The sequence below is a fragment of the Schistocerca piceifrons genome, chromosome 2, assembly GCF_021461385.2.
Source record: "Schistocerca piceifrons isolate TAMUIC-IGC-003096 chromosome 2, iqSchPice1.1, whole genome shotgun sequence".
In the NCBI taxonomy this organism is placed as follows: domain Eukaryota; kingdom Metazoa; phylum Arthropoda; class Insecta; order Orthoptera; family Acrididae; genus Schistocerca; species Schistocerca piceifrons.
Genome location: NC_060139.1, coordinates 356,325,855 through 356,347,303, shown reverse-complemented (window position 1 = coordinate 356,347,303; position 21,449 = coordinate 356,325,855). Strand labels below are relative to the sequence as shown.

The 21,449-nt window shown below is 39.5% G+C and overlaps 1 protein-coding gene across 1 annotated transcript in view; it reads right to left on the bottom strand.

Annotated features, from left to right (window-relative positions):
• Positions 1-21,449, bottom strand: part of LOC124777232 (dihydrolipoyllysine-residue acetyltransferase component of pyruvate dehydrogenase complex, mitochondrial) — a 90,081-nt gene that overhangs the window by 9,885 nt on the left and 58,747 nt on the right. The window contains exons 6-7 of the mRNA XM_047252559.1: positions 18,985-19,178; positions 3,135-3,297 (exon numbers count right to left, since the gene is read on the bottom strand). Coding sequence (XP_047108515.1) covers positions 3,135-3,297; positions 18,985-19,178 — 357 coding nt within the window. The remainder of the gene's footprint in view (positions 1-3,134; positions 3,298-18,984; positions 19,179-21,449) is intronic.

Sequence of the window (21,449 nt, the reverse complement as noted above, 5' to 3'; positions counted from 1 at the left end):
CATGGAACTGTCATCCCAGATCATGATAGCAGTAATGACGAATGTGACAATGATGACTAAAAACTGTGATACAAGACTGGCTTCAGCCAAAAGGGCAACGAAGATAAAAATTAACGTAAACCATTTCTTTTTTATTTTATTTATCCTTGTATTATAAAAATGTACACAATTAATACATGCCATAGTTTAGATTACGTATAATGTTAAACTTTTTAGGCAGATACTTTATATCACTGAAACAGTTTGTAATTTTGATTAGTCAGAATATATTAAACATACAATTTTCTCATGGAGCCTCTCAAAAAAGGGGCATCTTATACTTGGGTAAATGCAGTATGTAACACTTCTATTTAGCTATGTTGGTTATTTTCTTGAAGGACGCAAAGGTCATGCAACAGTGTGCTGAGAAGGTATAATGAAAGAGTGCATGAGAATGCAGTGAACAGAGACAGCAGCTTCCATCTCAATTCTGACTGGGATGAAGTACTGTCGCTACTTTGTTAGCATTCCCTGATAGGACTGCCAGCAACAAACAGGATGGACTGTGGCCTCAAGACTCAATGCTTGGTCACTCCCCCACTACCTTACCCACACAACCTGCAACCTGGAACTCCTACTTCTGAGTGTTCTCGACTGCTGCTGCCACACCCCTCCTTCGTACATTTCTAGAAGATAAAAGGTATGGTCCACAGTAGATACATAGTACCATCGTACAGGACCCAGACAATTCATCAGAAAATGACCAAGTGTGGACCTCAAAATGTAACAATTGTTTCTAGTGAAATAAGCATTTTCTTGTATTATGTGTATAAATTATATGTATAAATTTAAAAGTATGGCACGCTACATGCCTGAAGACACAACTGATCATGGAGGGGGAGCCTGCATTCTCTATAACAAGACCTTTAAGGTGGAATTTTTTCTTTTGGTAAAATTTCAACATCTTTTCCAACATAGTTTTTACTTATTTTCTTTTTGGTCTATTTGAGTTTCCAACAAATGACTGTTCATGTTGAGAAGCAGCAGCAGCAGCATTCTCTCACCAGTGAACAGAATGCTGCTCTGATACGAGGTTTTTCTCGACACTATCTTTCTTTTCCCACCCACTACGATAATTACAAAATATACAGAAAACTGATTTTGAATTTGTAGCATAGAAGCTCAGATTACCACAGAGCCCTCTCATGGACCATGCAACCCGTACTTGACAACAGAACATATAGCAGCAATGACGTACTGAAGGCTGGAAGTACAATCGAAAATAATACTATCCTTGCTGTACAGGGATGCTCAGCATGGTTGCTATATTGCAGACACAACAACATACCAAATAGTCATGAGTATAAACAAATGAGAACACCAGCGGCTCGAGAGGTGGAACCGCTGAGCGGGGGAACAAACACTGCCTTCCTCTCATAGGGCAGCCAGCAGATATCCATGTTCTGTTTTCTGTGATAAAAAGGGAAGCAATGAATAATACACAAAGAAAAGCAAAGAGGAGTGCACAAAGCATTTGTTAACAGCTACTATGCAACTGCTTGCTATGGTTGGCAGCACTGTAAAGAACTTAGATGAGGCCCAACATCCACTGGTATCTTATGGACCCATATTACACAACACCCCTGCATCTAAAACAGCCACATTAAAGTGTCCATAGTTTTGCAGAATATCAACTTTAGCTAGCATATATACATGAGTTTCTTTGTTAAAAGATGTTAGGCCCATGGCTGAGTCCTACGTTGTCATATGCATTGTGCATCTTACAGTGAGCATTCAACCACTGAATGTTTGATGTGGGACCAGAGCATACCTTATGAGCATACTTGTCACTGTATTTGTGCAAGAGTGTGCCTTTTATTCTGCAAACACGTTCTTTTGCTAACGGTAGCAAACAATTTGTTACTTTTGAATATTTATAAGCAGAAAACAAAGCTATTTACAAACTATTTGTGATAAAATCGTTCATCTGAATAGAAATCTGTACGAAATGACATTTATTACATAAAATCTCATTTTGCGACAGAACTTTTATTTATACTTATTGCAAATGTGAATTTTTCAGGTCCAGGTCCTCATACATAAGAAATTTGTTGAATTCATCACTTCAAAACTGAATTAGCATTTTGCTGATTTCATGAAGTGAAGTCACTAGTACCCACCCCAGTTTCCTAAGTCAGCAAGAATCTGAAACTCCTTTTTAATACCAGAATAGTCTTATCATCTCCATCTTTTCTCTCTCTTTTTGTGACACCTCAAATGTATTACTTATGCCCCCTCTGGTTTTTGTATACTTGCTGCAATTTACTTATTCAATTTTTGTAATCTTTATATGACTTTGCCTTCGTTATGGTCAGTCTTCTTTTCCACCCTGTGATGTGGCAGCCCAATAACTATTCAGGTTAAGTATTAAACAATGGAAAAACCAGGATGGAATAATGACAATATTATGAAACAAATAACTGCTTATCATGTAGCAGAGATGTTGAGTTGCACATAGGCAGAACAGAAAGACTGTTAGCAAGTAAGCATTCAGCTAAAAAAGACTCCTTTTTCGGAAATAAAAAACATGTGCGCGCGCCTGCGCACACACACACACACACACACACACACACACACACACACACACACACACACACACACACACGTGCCCCCGACAGCTGACCTCAGCAGCCAGACACTGTGTGTGTGCGTGTGTGTGTGTGTGTGTGTGTGTGTGTGTGTGTGTGTGTGTGTGTGTTTTTCCAATGGTCTTTTTAGTCAAAAGCTTACTTGCTGACAGTCTTTTTGTTGTGCCTACGTACAACTTAGGTTAAATACTGGTATTTCATTTAGAATTCTCAATTTACATCAGACAACCAATTCACAAACTATTATCCTTTGTTAATTCACCATTTTACTGCGTTCCCTTTACTCCACTCTTCAATCATCTTTCAAAGATTGTCCAAGAACTGCATTGTGTTTTGATAAGTAATGCTGTCTCACGACATTCAGTATTTTCCTATTACTATAAAGACTGCCTGCATACATTCCTCTTCCTATTCTGAATGTTGACAACTGCAAGTCTAAGATTAAATAATGAAATTTGCACACAGATCACACAGCTGCAATGTTTTTCACTACGATCATATACATACCTGAAATTCATGAGGCTGCAATTTCCCTTCCCTGGCTTTTGCTGCAAGTGTCTTCACATCCTGACTTATAAGAATCAAGCCTTTCTTATCTGCTTCAAATACAATTGGTGTTATCAATCCTTTGTCTGTGGCTACTGCTACACTTATGTCCACAGAATGAAATCTGTAACATTAAATATACTCCTTTTTATTTTTTTATGTAACTGGTGCAAAATGCTTGACAAGATAAATATCAATTTTAGATGGGGGAGGAACAGACAATGAGCTACACAGTCACAAAAGGCAACTGTACACATATGACGTGTGTAAGAAAAGTAATGAGACTAATTTTTTATCTACCAAAGTTTTAATTTTATTTTTTTCAAACAACAATACTGTCCCTTTCAAACTAGTTCCCTCTGATAGCTACACACTGGCAGAGTCCTCGTCCACAGTTGTAGTAGCAGTAACACTGAAATGTTTCAACTGGTAGAACCTTTGAAATGTCGGTCACATTCTTTTGAATGTTCTCCAGGGTCCCAAAATGACGTGCTTTTAACAAATTTTTCAATTTCAAGAAGAGAAAAGCTTCAAAAAGCATCAAATCAGGTGAATATGGGGGAGGGTATGGAACAACAGGAATGCCTTTTTAGCTCAAACATTTTGTGGTGAAAGTGGCCTTGTGATGTAGGGCATTGTCAGGATGCAGCATCCTCTTTTCTGCAACGTCCAGTCTCACTCGAATCACCCTTTTCCTGAGCCTTTCAAGTACATCTTTGTAAAACACATGGTTAACAGTTTGTCCAGCAAGAACAAATTCGGTCAGATCTAAAAAGCATGCACATGTTCGATGTTTTCATCAATTTTTTAAACAAGGTTTCCCTGAGAGGTGCTTCCTCAATGTGTTCTTGGCCTTACAAAAATGATTTGTGCCAGCAAAAACCTTGTGCTCTTGATAAGGAATGATCCCCATAGGTCTATTATTGTTGTAACCCTATAATGTGAGAGCGCTTAAACAACACACGATACAAGACTCTTTTCAGTTGGCTTAGAGCAGTTGCCTCGCAAATGGGACAGATGGAATGGAAAGTGCTGCACCGTGTACACAATGGCCCAAGACAGGGTGGCAGTAAATTGCTGATATGGGAATGAAATAAAAAAATAATGATCACTTAGAAACTTACATTTTTATTTTTCTCATACTGGACAATAATGGAAGTTTTTAATTACATGGTTTAAACAGTATATCTGAGAAATATTTATATTCACAATCCACACACTGCTGCAGTCTTTTTCTGAAATTCTCATCCACTCTTTCAAGCATATCTTCTGGTATTCTTGCAATTTCAGCCTCAATATTGTTCTGTAGGCCTTCCAGGGTATTGGGACGGTTGCAATACACATCTGACTTCAGGTAACCCCAAAGAAAAAAACTGCATAGGGCTATGCCCGGTGATTGTGCAGGCCAGTCGAGATCCCCCATACAAGAGATAAGCCTTCCAGCAAACATTTGCCTCAAAAAATTCAGGGTAATGCTCACTGTGTGTGCAGTGGCACCGTCTCATTGAAACCAGCTATCCTGTAACTGCATTGCCTCGAATGCTGGCTGGAAAAACTCTTGTAGCATAGTTAAGCAATGATCCGAATTCACAGTTACAGAACGACAATTTTCCTGGCAATGGCGCACCACATAGTGACGCGGTCTGAGAATAGGGGTCTCTGGTGCATTTGCTTGGGGTTCATGTTGCTCCAGTACTGCATATTCTGTTTGTTTGCACACCCACTGAAGGGAAAAATTGCCTCATCAGAAAAGAACATATTTGCATCACAGGATATGGTTGCAAGCATGTCTTCACAAATGTTCTTCGTGTTACACAATCCTGTACTGACAACTGATTGACCACGCACATTTTATTCGGGTGAAAATTCAGTTCATTATGAAGAATCCAATGGAGAGAACATCTTGAAATGCCTAGAGCAAGTGCATGTTTCCGTGCTGAGTGTTTTGGAGATTGCAGTTCTGCTGCTCCAACTTGTTCAACATTTTGTGGTGTTGTAACACTTCTCTCAGGTCCTCTCCATACAGATGACATATTCCCTGTTGTTCAGAATGCGTTTACCCAATTTAAAAGTGATTGCCATTCAGGAACACGTCTGCATGGGGGTACTGCAAATCACAAACAAAAAGCATGCTGCACCGCAATGATCGAGTGAGAGTTCGAGAAACACACTTCAACACAAAATGAGCACTCCTCATGTGTCCACTGGAGTGTTGCAATTTAACAAAAATTGAATACAAACCTCCCATCGGTCACTATAAACCACACCCACTATACCCTCTATTTGACCAAAAGTGCCACCAGAATGTGAATTCTAAAAAGGCAATTTACCATGTTCCACCCCATGAAAACCCAGTGCGTTGGACCCTCAGCTTCACTTATGTTACTTGCTTTTATTGTATGCTCACATATGAGACTGTACATGACATATTCTACCATTATGGAGACTTCATACTTTTCTACACTTTATTCAGTGTTATTGTGGAACTCTTTATGTGGAAGCATAATAAAACTTGGTTCTTTTACCTCTGACATTGTGTCTGTATAACGTACTTTGAGATGAGTGCATTATTCTACTCTGCATGTTTTGTTTCTTTAGTTTGATATACAGTCAACATGTCAGTGGAAGAAGTTCATCAATCTCTTGTTGAAGAGTAGCGAGCTTTCACTGAGCAGCAGCAGCAGCAGAAGCAGCAGGCTCTCTCTGTGGCACTGAACAATTTGGCGGCCTCCTTGATGCGCCAGGTTCCACTATCACCGACACAACCCCCCCCCCCCCCCCCCCCACCATTTCCTCCACATGATGATTCTGTGGAAGATTGGGACACACATGAAAAACACCTTCAGCAGCATTTTCAAGCTTTTGGAGTAGCAAAGCCTAGTTTTTGTAAGTCTTTATTTCTGTCAAAGACTTCCCCTCATGTTTATCACCTTTTGTGTCAGCCTGTTCCTCTTCAGGAATCTAACAATCTCTGTTGTTCTGTACTTATCATTGCAAATATACTCATGTTATTGCTGATAGTGTTGAGTTCTACCATTTACAGAGCTTGGGCAGTGAAACTTCGTGGGCTTAGCTGTCACTGCTAGTTTGTTACGAGGCCCACAGGGGTTCATGCTCTGATTCGATGGCTCGTGATGCTATAATATGCCTGGCCCGTGATAGAGAAGTTTGTGAATGTGGTTTACAATGTGAAAACCCATCTCTCAGAGATGATCTGAACATTGCTCAGTCTTTTGAAGTATCTAGGGCAGTAGAAAATCAGAAGCACAGTGTGAAGCAGCCGCCGTTGGTTAGCTCACAGGGAGAAGACGATATTGTACCCCTGCAACTGCCGCCTCCATACCACATGGGGAAGCACTGTGGTGAGCAGTAGCAGCAGCAGTCTGCATCACAAAAGCAGTCATGTGCTCCCCTTCCATCGTGCCCTTATTGTTTTGAGTAGGCCACCTGCACTGGAAACTCATTTGGGTTAGACGCCTTCAAAACTTTTGGGGGCACAGCTTTCTGAGGGAAAATATTTTTTCAAAATAGACTTATCATAAGCCTACTTACAACTGCTTCTGGATGATTACAAACATATCATCACAGAGAAAACCCCCTTGGGTTACACCAACACCAGCACACGCCACTTGGTGTGGCTAGCACCCCTACCATTTTCCAACGATTTTTGGAGCAACTCACAGCCTCCATGCCAAGGTGCATTAACTACTTGGATGATATTGTGGTCTACAATTCCTCAACAGATCAACATTTGCAGAACCTTTGTGTCTTGTTCACAATGCTAAAGGCTGCTGGTTTGAAATGTACTTGGACAAATCACAATTTTTTCATTCATCTATCATCTATATCGCTTTTGCAGCCTCAAATGTCAGTGTCAAGCCTTTATGTCAGCATATCAGTGCCATTATGGCTTTTCCATGTCCTATCAATGTTGAGTTGCAAGCAAAATTTCCTTATGTGCTGCCCATCCACATCTCTGTCAGATATGGTCGTGGCCCTCTCAAAGATCCTTTCCTCGAAAGCACTGCCATATATGCTTGTGATGGACAACAGCCCACAGTTTGTGTCTCAAGACTTTGAACATTTTTGCATATAAAAGTGGCATCTGGCTTGTTACAGCCCCTATCTTTCATTCCTAGACCAATGGAGAGGCAGAGCAACTGACTCGTACTTTCATAATCCAGATGAAAAAAATACATCAGTCAATCTTCTCTCGCAGAAGCCCTCGATAGATTCTGGAGTTCATATAGGTTCACTCCTGTCAGCAACTGTAGCCTGATGGAGTTGCTTCATGGCCACCAGCCACATGCACTGCTTTATCTGCTCCGGCTGATACCTGACCACTGCCGGCACTCACCTCGTAGCAACTGCATCCGATCTCCGTCTTCTGGGCCTGCGGATTGGGCTGGTGCCATAAGTGGATGTCCGAAGTCGACCATTGCCTCCAAAGCTGCTGCCTCTACATTGTGCACAACTTTGATGGCTTCGTGTCATGACACTACCAGCTCCATCCCCTGTGTAAACAACAGTGCAGTGGAGAGCCCTCTGCTCCTGCAGCCACCTACACCATCTGCACCAGCCCCTGTGGCGACATCTTCTCTCTGGGTGCCACTGCTGCCGAGTGGAGTAGTCAGCGCGGACCGCCTCCACCTCTGCAGCCTGTCACCACAGTCATCTTCTCTGCTGCCTCTATCACTGCACAGCCACAGACTGCTGCTTACCCTTGTGGTTTACTCATCTCGTGACATACATTTGCAATCCATTTGGTTTGTGAACAGGATGATGATGACTGCTTTGTGGGGCACTCAACTGCGTGGTCATCAGTGCCCGAACAAAGACTCAATTTTTACACAGCCCAATTTTTTTTGTGCAGTCCAATCTAGCCACTCTCATGAATGATGATGAAACACCCAGTCCCCGGACAGAGAAAATCCACATCCCAGCTGGGAATCGAACCTGGGACCCCTTGGCCCAGAGACAGCAACACTAGCCACTAGACCACGAGGTGCGGACTTGTGAACAGGAGATGTGTCAAAAATTTATAATACAGTTAAAATGATTTTTCTACTAATAAATAATAGCACGAAAATAAATACTAACACTATCATGATATTTCTTGGGATATGTAATGCATTGTACCCAGCTCAAATTTCCAGTTCAGCCTTCATGAATTCATCCACTGAGTAATAACATTTCAGAGCCAGTATCTCATATAACCCCCCCCCCCCCCCCCCCAAAAATGAACCTTGGACCTTGCCATTGGTGGGGAGGCTTTTGTGCCTCAGCGATACAGATGGCTGTACCGTAGGTGCAACCACAACGGAGGGGTATCTGTTGAGAGGCCAGACAAACGTGTAGTTCCTGAAGAGGGGCAGAAGCCTTTTCAGTAGTTGCAGGGGCAACAGTCTGGATAATTGACTGTTCTGGCCTTGTAACACTAACCAAAACGGCCTTGCTGTGCTGGTACTGCAAACGGCTGAAAGCAAGGGAAAACTACAGCTGTAATTTTTCCCGAGGGCACGCACCTTAACTGTATGGTTAAATGATGATGGCGTCCTCTTGGGTAAAATATTCCGGAGGTAAAATAGTCCCCCATTCGGATCTCCGAGCAGGGACTACTCAAGAGGACGTCGTTATCAGGAGAAAGAAAACTGGCGTTCTATGGATCGGAGCATGGAATGTCATATCCCTTAATCGGGCAGGTACGTTAGAAAATTTAGAAAGGGAAATGGACAGGTTAAAGTGACATATAGTGGGAATTTGTGAAGTTCAGTGACAGGAGGAACAAGATTTTTGGTCAGGTGAATACACAGTTATAAATACAAAAGCAAATAGGGGTAATGCAGGAGTAGGTTTAATAAAGAATAAAAAAATAGGAGTGCGGGTAAACTACTACAAACAGCATAGCGAATGCATTATTGTGGCCAAGATAGCCACGAAGTCCACGCCTACTACAGTAGTACAAGTTTATATGCAAACTAGCTCTGCAGATGACGAAGAAATTGAAGAAATGTATGATGAAATAAAAGAAATTATTCAGATTGTGAAGTGAGACGAAAATTTAATAGTCATGGGTGACTGAAATTCGGCAGTAGGAAAAGGGAGAGAAGGAAACATCGTAGGTGAATATGGATTGGGGCTAAGAAATGAAAGACGAAGCCGTCTCGTAGAATTTTGCACAGAGCATAACTTAATCATAGCTAACACTTGGTTCAAGAATCATGAAAGAGAGTTGTATACATGAAAGAATTCTGGAGATACTAGTCGGTATCAGATAGATTATATAGTGGTAAGACAGAGATTTAGGAACCAGGTTTTAAATTGTAAGACATTTTCAGGGGCACATGTGGACTCTGACCACAATCTATTGGTTATGAACTGTAGATTAAAACTGAAGAAACTGCAAAAAGGTGGGAATTTAAGGAGGTGGGACCTGGATAAACTGAAGAAACCAGAGGCTGTGCAGATTTTCAGGGTGAGCATAAGGGAACAACTGACAGGAATCGGGGACAGAAATACAGTAGAAGAAGAATGGGTAGCTCTGAGGGATGAAGTAGTGAAGGCAGCAGAGGATCAAGTAGGTAAAATAATGAGGGATAGTAGAAAACCTTGGGTAACAGAAGAAATATTGAATTTAATTGATGAAAGGAGAAAATATAAAAATGCAGTAAATGAAGCAGGCAAAAAGGAATACAAACGTCTGAAAAATGAGATCGACAGGAAGTCCAAAATGGAAAATTAAAGAGACCTTTGGAGAAAAGAGAACTACTTGTATGAATATCTCGAGCTCAGATGGAAACCCAGTTCTAAGCAAAGAAGAGAAAGCACAAAGGTGGAAAGAGTATAGAGAGGGTCTATACAAGAGCGATGTACTTGAGGACAATATTATGGAAATGGAATAGGATGTAGATGAAATGGGAGATACGATACTGCGTGAAGAGTTTGACAGAACACTGAAAGACCCGAGTCGAAACAAGGCCCCCGGAGTAGGCAACATTCCATTAGAACTACTGACAGCCTTGGGAGAGCCAGTCCTGGCAAAACTCTACCATCTGGTGAGCAAGATGTATGAGGCAGGCGAAATACCCTCAGATTGCAAGAAGAATATAATAATTCCAATCCTAAAGAAAGCAGGTGTTGATAGATAGTGAAAATTACCGAACTATCAGTTTAATAAGCCACAGATTGTTGTTGTTGTGGTCTTCAGTCCTGAGACTGGTTTGATGCAGCTCTCCATGCTACTCTATCCTGTGCAAGCTTTTTCATCTCCCAGTACCTACTGCAACCTACATCCTTCTGAATCTGCTTAGTGTATTCATCTCTTGGTCTCCCTCTACGATTTTTACCCTCCACGCTGCCCTCCAATACTAAATTGGTGATCCCTTGATGCCTCAGAACATGTCCTACCAACCGATCCCTTCTTCTGGTCAAGTTGTGCCACAAACTTCTCTTCTCCCCAATCCTATTCAATACTTCCTCATTAGTTACGTGATCTACCCATCTAATCTTCAGCATTCTTCTGTAGCACCACATTTCGAAAGCTTCTATTCTCTTCTTGTCCAAACTATTTATCGTCCATGTTTCACTTCCATACATGGCTACACTCCATACGAATACTTTCAGAAATGACTTCCTGACACTTAAATCAACACTGGATGTTAACAAATTTCTCTTCTTCAGAAACGCTTTCCTTGCCATTGCCAGCCTACATTTTATATCCTCTCTACTTCGACCATCATCAGTTATTTTGCTCCCCAAATAGCAAAACTCCTTTACTACTTTAAGTGTCTCATTTCCTAATCTAATTCCCTCAGCATCACCCGACTTAATTAGACTACATTCCATTATCCTTGTTTTGCTTTTGTTGATGTTCATCTTATATCCTCCTTTCAAGACACTGTCCATTCCATTCAACTGCTCTTCCAAGTCCTTTGCTGTCTCTGACAGAATTACAATGTCATCGGCGAACCTCAAAGTTTTTATTTCTTCTCCATGAATTTTAATACCTACTCCAAATTTTTCTTTTGTTTCCTTTACTGCTTGCTCAATATACAGATTGAACAACATCGGGGAGAGGCTACAACCCTGTCTTACTCCCTTCCCAACCACTGCTTCCCTTTCATGTCCCTCGACTCCTATAACTGCCATCTGGCTTCTGTACAAACTGTAAATAGCCTTTCGCTCCCTGTATTTTACCCCTGCCACCTTTAGAATTTGAAAGAGAGTATTCCAGTCAACATTGTCAAAAGCTTTCTCTAAGTCTACAAATGCTAGAAACGTAGGTTTGCCTTTCCTTAATCGTTCTTCTAAGATAAGTCGTAAGGTCAGTATTGCCTCACGTGTTCCAACATTTCTACGGAATCCAAACTGATCTTCCCCGAGGTTGGCTTCTACTAGTTTTTCCATTCGTCTGTAAAGAATTCGTGTTAGTATTTTGCAGCTGTGACTTATTAAGCTGATAGTTCGGTAATTTTCACATCTGTCAACACCTGCTTTCTTTGGGATTGGAATTATTATATTCTTCTTGAAGTCTGTGGGTATTTCGCCTGTTTCATACATCTTGCTCACCAGATGGTAGAGTTTTGTCAGGACTGGCTCTCCCACGGCCGTCAGTAGTTCCAATGGAATATTGTCTACTCCTGGGGCCTTGTTTCGACTCAGGTCTTTCAGTGCTCTGTCAAACTCTTCACGCAGTATCGTATCTCCCATTTCATCTTCATCTACATCCTCTTCCATTTCCATAATATTGTCCTCAAGTATATCGCCCTTGTATAGACCCTCTATATACTCCTTCCACCTTTCTGCTTTCCCTTCTTTGCTTAGAACTGGGTTTCCATCTGAGCTCTTGATGTTCATACAAGTGGTTCTCTTATCTCCAAAGGTCTCTTTAATTTTCCTGTAGGCAGTATCTATCTTACCCCTAGTGAGATAGGCCTCTACATCCTTACATTTGTCCTCTAGCCATCTCTGCTTAGCCATTTTGCACTTCCTGTCGATCTCATTTTTGAGACGTTTGTATTCCTTTTTGCCTGTTTCACTTACTGCATTTTTATATTTTCTCCTTTCATCAATTAAATTCAATATTTCTTCTGTTACCCAAGGATTTCTACTAGCCCTCGTCTTTTTACCTACTTGATCCTCTGCTGCCTTCACTACTTCATCCCTCAAAGCTACCCATTCTTCTTCTACTGTATTTATTTCCCCCATTCCTGTCAATTGCTCCCTTATGCTCTCCCTGAATCTCTGTACAACCTCTGGTTCTTTTAGTTTATCCAGGTCCCATCTCCTTAAATTCCCACCTTTTTGCAGTTTCTTCAGTTTTAATCTACAGGTCATAACCAATAGATTGTGGTCAGAGTCCACATCTGCCCCTGGAAATGTCTTACAATTTAAAACTTGGTTCCTAAATCTCTGTCTTACCATTATATAATCTATCTGATACCTTTTAGTATCTCCAGGGTTCTTCCATGTATACAACCTTCTTTCATGATTCTTAAACCAAGTGTTAGTTATGATTATGTTGTGCTCTGTGCAAAATTCTACCAGGCGGCTTCCTCTTTCATTTCTGTCCCCCAATCCATATTCACCTACAGTGTTTCCTTCTCTTCCTTTTCCTACACTCGAATTCCAGTCACCCATGACTATTAAATTTTCGTCTCCCTTCAGAATCTGAATAATTTCTTTTATTTCATCATACATTTCTTCAATTTCTTCATCATCTGCAGAGCTAGTTGGCATATAAACTTGTACTACTGTAGTAGGTGTGGGCTTCGTATCTATCTTGGCCACAATAACGCGTTCACTATGCTGTTTGTAGTAGCTTACCCGCATTCCTATTTTCCTATTCATTATTAAACCTACTCCTGCATTCCCCCTATTTGATTTTGTGTTTATAACCCTGTAGTCACCTGACCAGAAGTCTTGTTCCTCCTGCCACCGAACTTCACTAATTCCCACTATATCTAACTTCAACCTATCCATTTCCCTTTTTAAATTTTCTAACCTACCTGCCCGATTAAGGGATCTGACATTCCACGCTCCGATCCGTAGAACGCCAGTTTTCTTTCTCCTGATAACGACATCCTCTTGAGTAGTCCCCGCCCGGAGATCCGAATGGGGGACTATTTTACCTCCGGAATATTTTACCCAAGAGGACGCCATCATCATGTAATCACAGATATAAAATACTAACACGAATTCTTTTCAGACGAGTGGAAAAACTGGTAGAAGCCGACCTCGGGGAAGATCGGTTTGGATTCCGTAGAAATGTTGGAACACGTGAGGCAATACTCACCTTATGACTTACCTTAGAACAAAGATTAAGGAAAGGCAAACCTGAAGGTGGCAGGGGTAAAATACAGGGAGCGAAAGGCTATTTAGAATTTGTACAGAAACCAGATGGCAGTTATGAGCCGAGGGACATGAAAGGGAAGCAGTGGTTGGGAAGGGAGTGAGACAGGGTTGTAGCCTCTCCCCAATGTTATTCAATCTGTATATCGAGCAAGCAGTAAAGGAAACAAAAGAAAAATTCGGAGTAGGTATTAAAATCCATGGAGAAGAAATAAAAACTTTCATGTTCGCCGATGACATTGTAATTCTGTCAGAGACAGCAAAGGACTTGGAAGAGCAGTTGAACGGAATGGACAGTATCTTGAAAGGAGGATATAAGATGAACATCAACAAAAGCAAAACAAGGATAATGGAATGTTGTTGAATTAAGTCGGGTGATGCTGAGGGAATTAGATTAGGAAATGAGACACTTAAAATAGTAAAGGAATTTTGCTATTTGGGGAGCAAAATAACTGATGATGGTCGAAGTAGAGAGGATATAAAATGTAGACTGGCAATGGCAAGGAAATCGTTTCTGAAGAAGAGAAATTTGTTAACATCGAGTATAGATTTAAGTGTCAGGAAGTCATTTCTGAAAGTATTTGTATGGAGTGTAGCCATGTACGGAAGTGAAACATGGAAAATAAATAGCTTAGACAAGAAGAGAATAGAAGCTTTCGAAATGTGGTGCTACAGAAGAATGCTGAAGATTAGATGGGTAGATCACATAACTAACGAGGAGGTACTGAATAGCATTGGGGAGAAGAGGAGTTTGCGGCACAACTTGACAAGAAGAAGGGACCAGTTGGTAGGACATGTTCTGAGGCATCAAGGGATCACAAATTTAGCATTGGAGGGCAGCGTGGAGGGTAAAAATCGTGAGATGAATACACTAAGCAGATTCAGAAGGATGTAGGTTGCAGTAAGTACTGGGAGATGATGAAGCTTGTACAGGATAGAGTAGCATGGAGAGCTGCATCAAACCAGTCTCAGGACTGCAGAAGACAACAACATCTCATATAGCTTTCTTTTATGTGGACCAAAATTAATCTGCATTAACCTGTTCCCTTCTAACTTGTTATAAATTTTCATTCCCATGTATTGATGTCTCTGGGCAAACAGGGAGCTGATATTTAATAGTCAGTCATTTACATATATGAGAAATATGACTGGAACTAGTATGGAGCCTTGTGAAACACCCTTAGATTTTTTTTTCCAGCCAGAATAATAATTTGCCCCATATTTAAAGAGATGATAACTCTTTGCTTTCTGTTTGATAAGTAGGATTTAAGCGCTGTCCCTAATGCCATACTTTTCAAGTTTGTAAACAAGCAGTGCATGATTTACAGTATTAAACACCTTTGTAAGGTGCAGGAAATTGTGTAATGATTTATTTATTTTCTCAATGAAGCTGTTCACTGCTTCTATGATGTTTTTCCCTTGTTGAAAACCAAAGTGATTGTTTAGAATTACAGAATATTTTGCAATGAAATTTTGGATTTGGGCACCAGCAACCTTTTCAAATATTTTAGATATGACTGGGAGAATTGAGACACGACAATTTCCTATGATCTCTCTTGATCCCTTTTTGAAGAGTGGTTTGACTTCAGCATATTTCAGTACCTCTGGGAAACAACCCTCTTCAAAACACTGATTTATTATTTGAGCTAGTGGCTTTGCAATCCTGTTGTATACTGCTTTAATAACTTTGGTGGGTATCCCAACCCAACCTGCCATTTTCTTTTAATACTAGGATTGCACTTTCTACATCCTTCACAGAAACTTTTACAATTTTTCTGAAGAGTTCAGAAGTTTCATTTAGGCCAAAGGGATTTATTTTGTTGTGATGATCTGTTACATTTACATCAGACTTTGCTAAATTTATAAAGAATCCATTAAATTACTCTGGTATTTGAGTCAGACTAACAGTAGTGTTTCCTTCAATGTTATTTTTTGAAATTTCTTGGTTACAAGCTTTAACACCTAACTCAGATGCAATGACAGACCATACACCCTTTGTATATTTTTATGGTTCAGTTGCCTTTTCCTGTTCTGAGAATCCCACTTTAATTTATTTTCACTTTATTGCTGCAGAGTCTAAGTGAAAATGTTTCATTAAAAACACCAAGGAAACTATTTAGGAATTTCTCAAAGTTTTCATCACTTGAGTTACAAGGATCAAATGACAATTTTTTCTCTTTTAGCTTTTTACTTAATATTAGCCCAATTCCTTTGCGAAAGGTCCTTATCATAGGGTTTTTACACTTTAAATGTCCCTGTCTGTATGTGGCAACTCAATGAACAATGTACAATGAACTCAAATACATGATTCGAGACAAAATTTACACACATCTTCATATAAATAATCAGTTAGAACACTGCCAATACAGATTGCTCACTAACAATTGTCCCTGGTAGATGCAAAGAAATTCAGTTTGAAACCACGTTTCTTTACCACGTCAGTTAATCTTTAAGCACAGTGACTATCAAAAGTGATGTCCATATTAAAATCTGCAGTATTAGATTTTCCCCCCCTTTTTTTCTCTACAAAGGCCATCTAGCATAATATGAAGCTTAGATAAGACCAGTTCTGTTCTTGACCTCCCTGAGATATGTATGCTTTTATCTTCATTAACAGTTGGCAGTGTGGCACAGTGTCAAATGCTTTACGGAAATCTGGAAAACTTGATGATACAATGTTTCTCTAAATTCCAATGTTCCTCTTTCACAACACACAGCAAAAACACAACTTCACTGCCCTCAAGTACAACGTGATGGCTGTATGAAGCCGAAATGCTGAGTATCTGGAACGGATGAACACACCGATATATGCAAGTAGAACAATAGAGCATTGCCAGATCCGTTGTATGTTGTCAGTCCCTTTACTTTTCTCACACACCTTGTACAGTGAATTGATGGCAAACTGTCAAAAATATATCAGTGAACTGACAATGATGAAAAGTACAGTTCTAGCACCAAGATATAAAATATTTTTTTTTAAAAAAATGGTTATGACCTTTCATACATCATTTACACCATGTTAATTTGAAAGACTGGAATTTCCACAACTTTTCTGCCAACAAGATTATGAAGATATCCATCACAAATCAATGTCAGATTTCTGTAAACTGCCCACAGTATCCAATAAATAAATGTATACAATTTACAAACTTATATCTGAATGAAACTGTATGCTAACAGAAAATAAATGCTTGAGAACAACAATGGAATGACCAAAGAAAACCACATAGTATTTAGTGGATAAACAAAGCAGAGATAGGTACATAAATAAGAAACTGATCATAATTCAGTTTTTACTGGAAGAGAATCTGAGGGAAAAACGGAGTGAGGGGAGACAGGGATACAGAGGGGTCGCACATCTGATATCCCACTTACTGTATTACATGCAAGAGGGCAAGCAAATAAAGAACTGTGTTTAAAGAAAGCTGTTGCTAACAGCAGTTGCTGTTACCATCATGTGTCAACATCTGCTTGATGACACAAACACAAACAACCTTGATTCCTAGGACAGTTTGGATCTGTCAGCCCTTTCAATATGTTGTGCTGCTTGGTTAATAATGGGGTAAGAAAAGTGCAACTGTGTTCAGTGATTCAATTATTGCCTGTGAATTGGAAAACGCACGACAAGGTAAAAGTAAAATTTGATGCTGTTTGCACAGGCCCTTCATCATAAATGACAACAACTACACATTTAAACATAGCTGAACATTCACTTTTAATAACAATCATTCAGGATTCCCAGCAGATATGCACACCAAAGAAAGCAATGAAAAAAGTCTGCTACACGATTCCCACAATCAATCCAACATGCATGAAGTAGCAAAGGCTAGGTGTATCAACAGAAATGACAGTTTCTTGCGTGTAAAGTTACCGATAGACAATTTTTAGCACAATGGGTGCAGCTTTAAAATTTAGAGATGAGTTGGGAGTTGGGGCCATTTAAGTGATACTTGAACTCACTCTCATGAATCTTCGTCAAAAAAGGTGACAGCAGTTCCACTGGCCACAAAGCTAAGGCAAAAAAATTTTGGGGACATGAAAGGTGTCATACGCAGCCTTCTTAGAGCAGTGAAGGCACTAGAAATGGATTCAGGAGAAGGGTAGTTCAAATCCCTGTCAAGCTATCCAGATTTAGGTTTCCCTGAATCACTTAAGGTGAGTGCTAGTATTCCCCTCCCCCCTTCCAAGTGGGCACTGCCGATTTCCTTCCTCAATCTGAGCTTGTGCTCTGTCTCTAATCACCTATCACCTTATCATGAACAGGAAGTTAAAACAGAATTTACTTTTCCTTCAGACTTTTTTTTTTAATGTATCACAGTGAGATTAAGCCCATTTTGACAAGGTAGTGAATGAAACATCACATCCGGTGAAGAAGAAATAATTATTTCATCACGACAATGGTCAGCACATTGATCTGGGGTTTTTGCTGCAAAATTGCATGAATTGTGTTAGATATTGCTTCTGCATCTCTTGTATCTGCCTATATGCCTCCATCCAATTCCTCCTTGTTTCCAACTATGAAGAAATGGCTTGTAGGTAAAAAATTCTGCTCAAATTAGACGGTCATCGTCAAGAAAGAAACGTATTTTAGAGAACTGGACAATTAGTGTATATTAGTAAACCCCCGAACTTTTCAAGAATTGTACTCCTACGTATAAAACAGCTTGAAGTGCTTGTTTACTTTACAACTTAGTTAATGTGTTAAATATATGACATTAAGCATTTAAGTGAAAAAAAGTTTGGAAAAGGTTTCAAATTATCCTTAAACTTTGCTGGCAGTTGGTAAGCGTTCTCTTCATGAAATGGTGGATGAACATAGTCAGGATAATTTTCACTCCATTTTAAATGAAAGCTAGTTTTTCCAGCATTTAAATGTTTATGATGTCACATCTCCTGAACTTTAAGTCACACAATGATATAATTTTGCAGGTACAATCAGTAGTATATGGGGACACTGTCTACAAAGTGTGTTGTAAATAGAGTTGGTAGCAAAAAAAGTAATAATCTAAACCACAATGTCTGCTACTGAAGTCTTACTGCATAAACACTGAAAATGTAGTAAGCAATGAACTTTTTCCCAGTTACGCAATCTCAAGACCAACAACACAGTTTCTAACTGTAATACTTGTCTTGTTGTGTTAAACTTTTAATATAGGAGTGTAGCTTGTAATGTGTAAATTATGATAAAATTTTAAATTTTTAAATTTGGTCAATATTTACATGAAATATTGAAAATCAAATTTTAGTGCCCCTGGAAGCTGTTAGATAGGCAACTTGCCACCGGTAGCTGGTACTGGGCTAATCATTTAGTAACACAGATGCCTAAATTGGAATACGAGGAAACCAAGTAACTCCTAATAACTCCAAGAATGGGTCCAATAACTATTTAATTTATCTATGTTTCAAAACTGCCTCAACTGTGTATCCCACAAGATAAAATTGTACTCAATGTCAAACTTACTCTCTGATGACTGTGTCCATCCATGAAGAGTTTGCTTCTGGAACCTTTTTGCAAGCCAGTGCAGCTGCTTTGATTACAAAATCATTTATACTTAGTTTAATTTTATCCTTTTCTAGTAACGCGTTGAACTGCTTACGAAGCTTAAGGACTTGGTCCAATTCAACGTCCAGGGACAGGTAATAATGAGGAATAGTCTAAAACAAAACAAAGAACTCAGTTAATCAAACTGGATCACTTGTCTGAAACTAAGGTTCATAATGATTTTTGCACAAAATACAAGCTACCACATAATGAATGGAACACAGTATTCAAAAACAATATTATGATTGTACAAATAATATTTGGTTCTAAGTAATTGCTGGAACCAATACAAATTATTTTGTCCAAAGCCATCCACTATTGTTAATTCAAAACCACTGAAATCTCAGGAGAGTAAAAATTGTCAAAGATGGAAAGATACCAACCTCGGAACCACACCTGACACTGGTAGATTGACACAACCAGTCTATTTTCTTTGCAGCACGAAACAGCAACACTAATAACAATGCTACCCTGATCTGAAGAGACTGCATGTGATGCCCTCCCAATTCTCTCTTTTATGGAATATCTGTGGTTTTCTCCACACCTGTAATTTCACATGCTGATTCTTGACAGCCTCTTAACAAAATTCTACAAATTGAGAATCGAATACATACGGATGACATTCTAGAAAGTTCTATCTTCCCATTTAACACGAATGAACTTTAAGCACCTTGACAAATTAAAGCTATGTATTGGATCAGTATTCAAATCTGCAACCTTGCAGAATTAAAATAGGAAAGACTTGTTCTGAGCAATGACTATTTTGCTCAGTCAGTACGAAGCTTTGCTCATGAACCCATATCCACTCGGGCATAGTTAATGTACGTGGCTGTTCCATCACCAGGCAGACAAGACTTGTGAAAGTAGGAAAATCTTAATTGCCCTCCTACAACGAGAAAAGGACTGAACAATGACCAGTTGTTATAATACTCTGCCCCTACTATCTGCAAAAGAAATACCCTACTGCAATATAGCTAACCGACACCTCACTTCAATCCCAGAATCCTTTAAAGTTCTGTGTTTGATCACTAACTCCTGCCATGGATGAGAATTCAAAACTCTTTTCTACACAGACAACATTTAAAGCTACATTTTTAGATTGTATGCCTATAATACTACCTGGGAGCATAACATACATACAGCTTCTCAGGTAGAGCTTACTTTCGAGATGGCTTTGCGGGTAACGAGTGAGTAACACCTTATCAGTCAAAAGACTGGGGTACATCAGGAATAAGTTTTAAGTGCTACAATAATAGCAAGTAATGACTTTCTTTGTGGACAGCTATTTTCTGCTCCTCTTCAAAGCCTCACAACAGTTAACTAGCTGTGGGGTTTGGAGGAGTGGAGAGGAAGTACTAGCTTTACAGTGTACATGCTTTATAACAATTTGTTTTTCCTAGCATATTGGTAGTCAGCTGTGAACTTTATTAGCGTCTTGTGCCTGTAGGTCAGTTGACAGTAGCAGTTTGATGTTATGTTGTTTGTTAGCAGAGAAATGATGAATACAAAAATAACTACAGAGCAATGTGTATTTGTTTTGCACACATGGTGGAAATATGCCCTTAATTACAGTGGTGTTTGGAACTGTGCAACTTCTATCTTCACACAGTATTCACAAATTAAATTTGAGATTTGAAGAGACTGGGTCAGTAGCAAAGCTTCCTGAGTCAGGTAGGCCAAAGTCTGTTACTTCAGAACAGATTGTAATGTTACCACACTTTTTTTTCCTTTTTTGTAACCACCCACTAAACCACAAAGAAAATTGCCCTAGGAGCATGGAATTGCATGAACAAACCTAAGGATTCAAAAAAAGTTGAAATTTAAACCATATAGGTTACTTCACATCAAGACCCAAACGAAGATGACATGAACGAGCATATGGAATTCGATGACTTTTACACAATCCGACAAAAAGCCTATCCCAAATTTTACAAAAGCATTGGAGCAACAAAGTGACTTTTGGAGTGAATGGAAAAGGAAATGCAAATTTCAGTATCAAGTGAGATTATACAATTCCCATGTCGCAGTGGCAACAGAATTCAGTTCTCCTGGTGTAAGTGTTTGACAACGATTTTCAGCGTAGGGCAAATTAGACTTTATTTTTTTTAAACAGTACTGTCAGTTCTGTAAATTACCTACATATGCTTCAAGAAATGTTATTAGAACTGGACAATAGGCCACTTTTTGAACATCTGCAGAGAGTTAAGGGAAATCTGATATGGCAACAAGATGCAGCAACCCCACATTTTGGAGTTAATTGTGAGAGAAATTCTAAATGAAAGCTTTGATGAATGTATTGGCAGATGATGTACTATTGAGTGGCATCCACGAGCCCCAGGTATCACATCCATAAATTTTTCTGTCTGAGGTACACTAAAAAATGA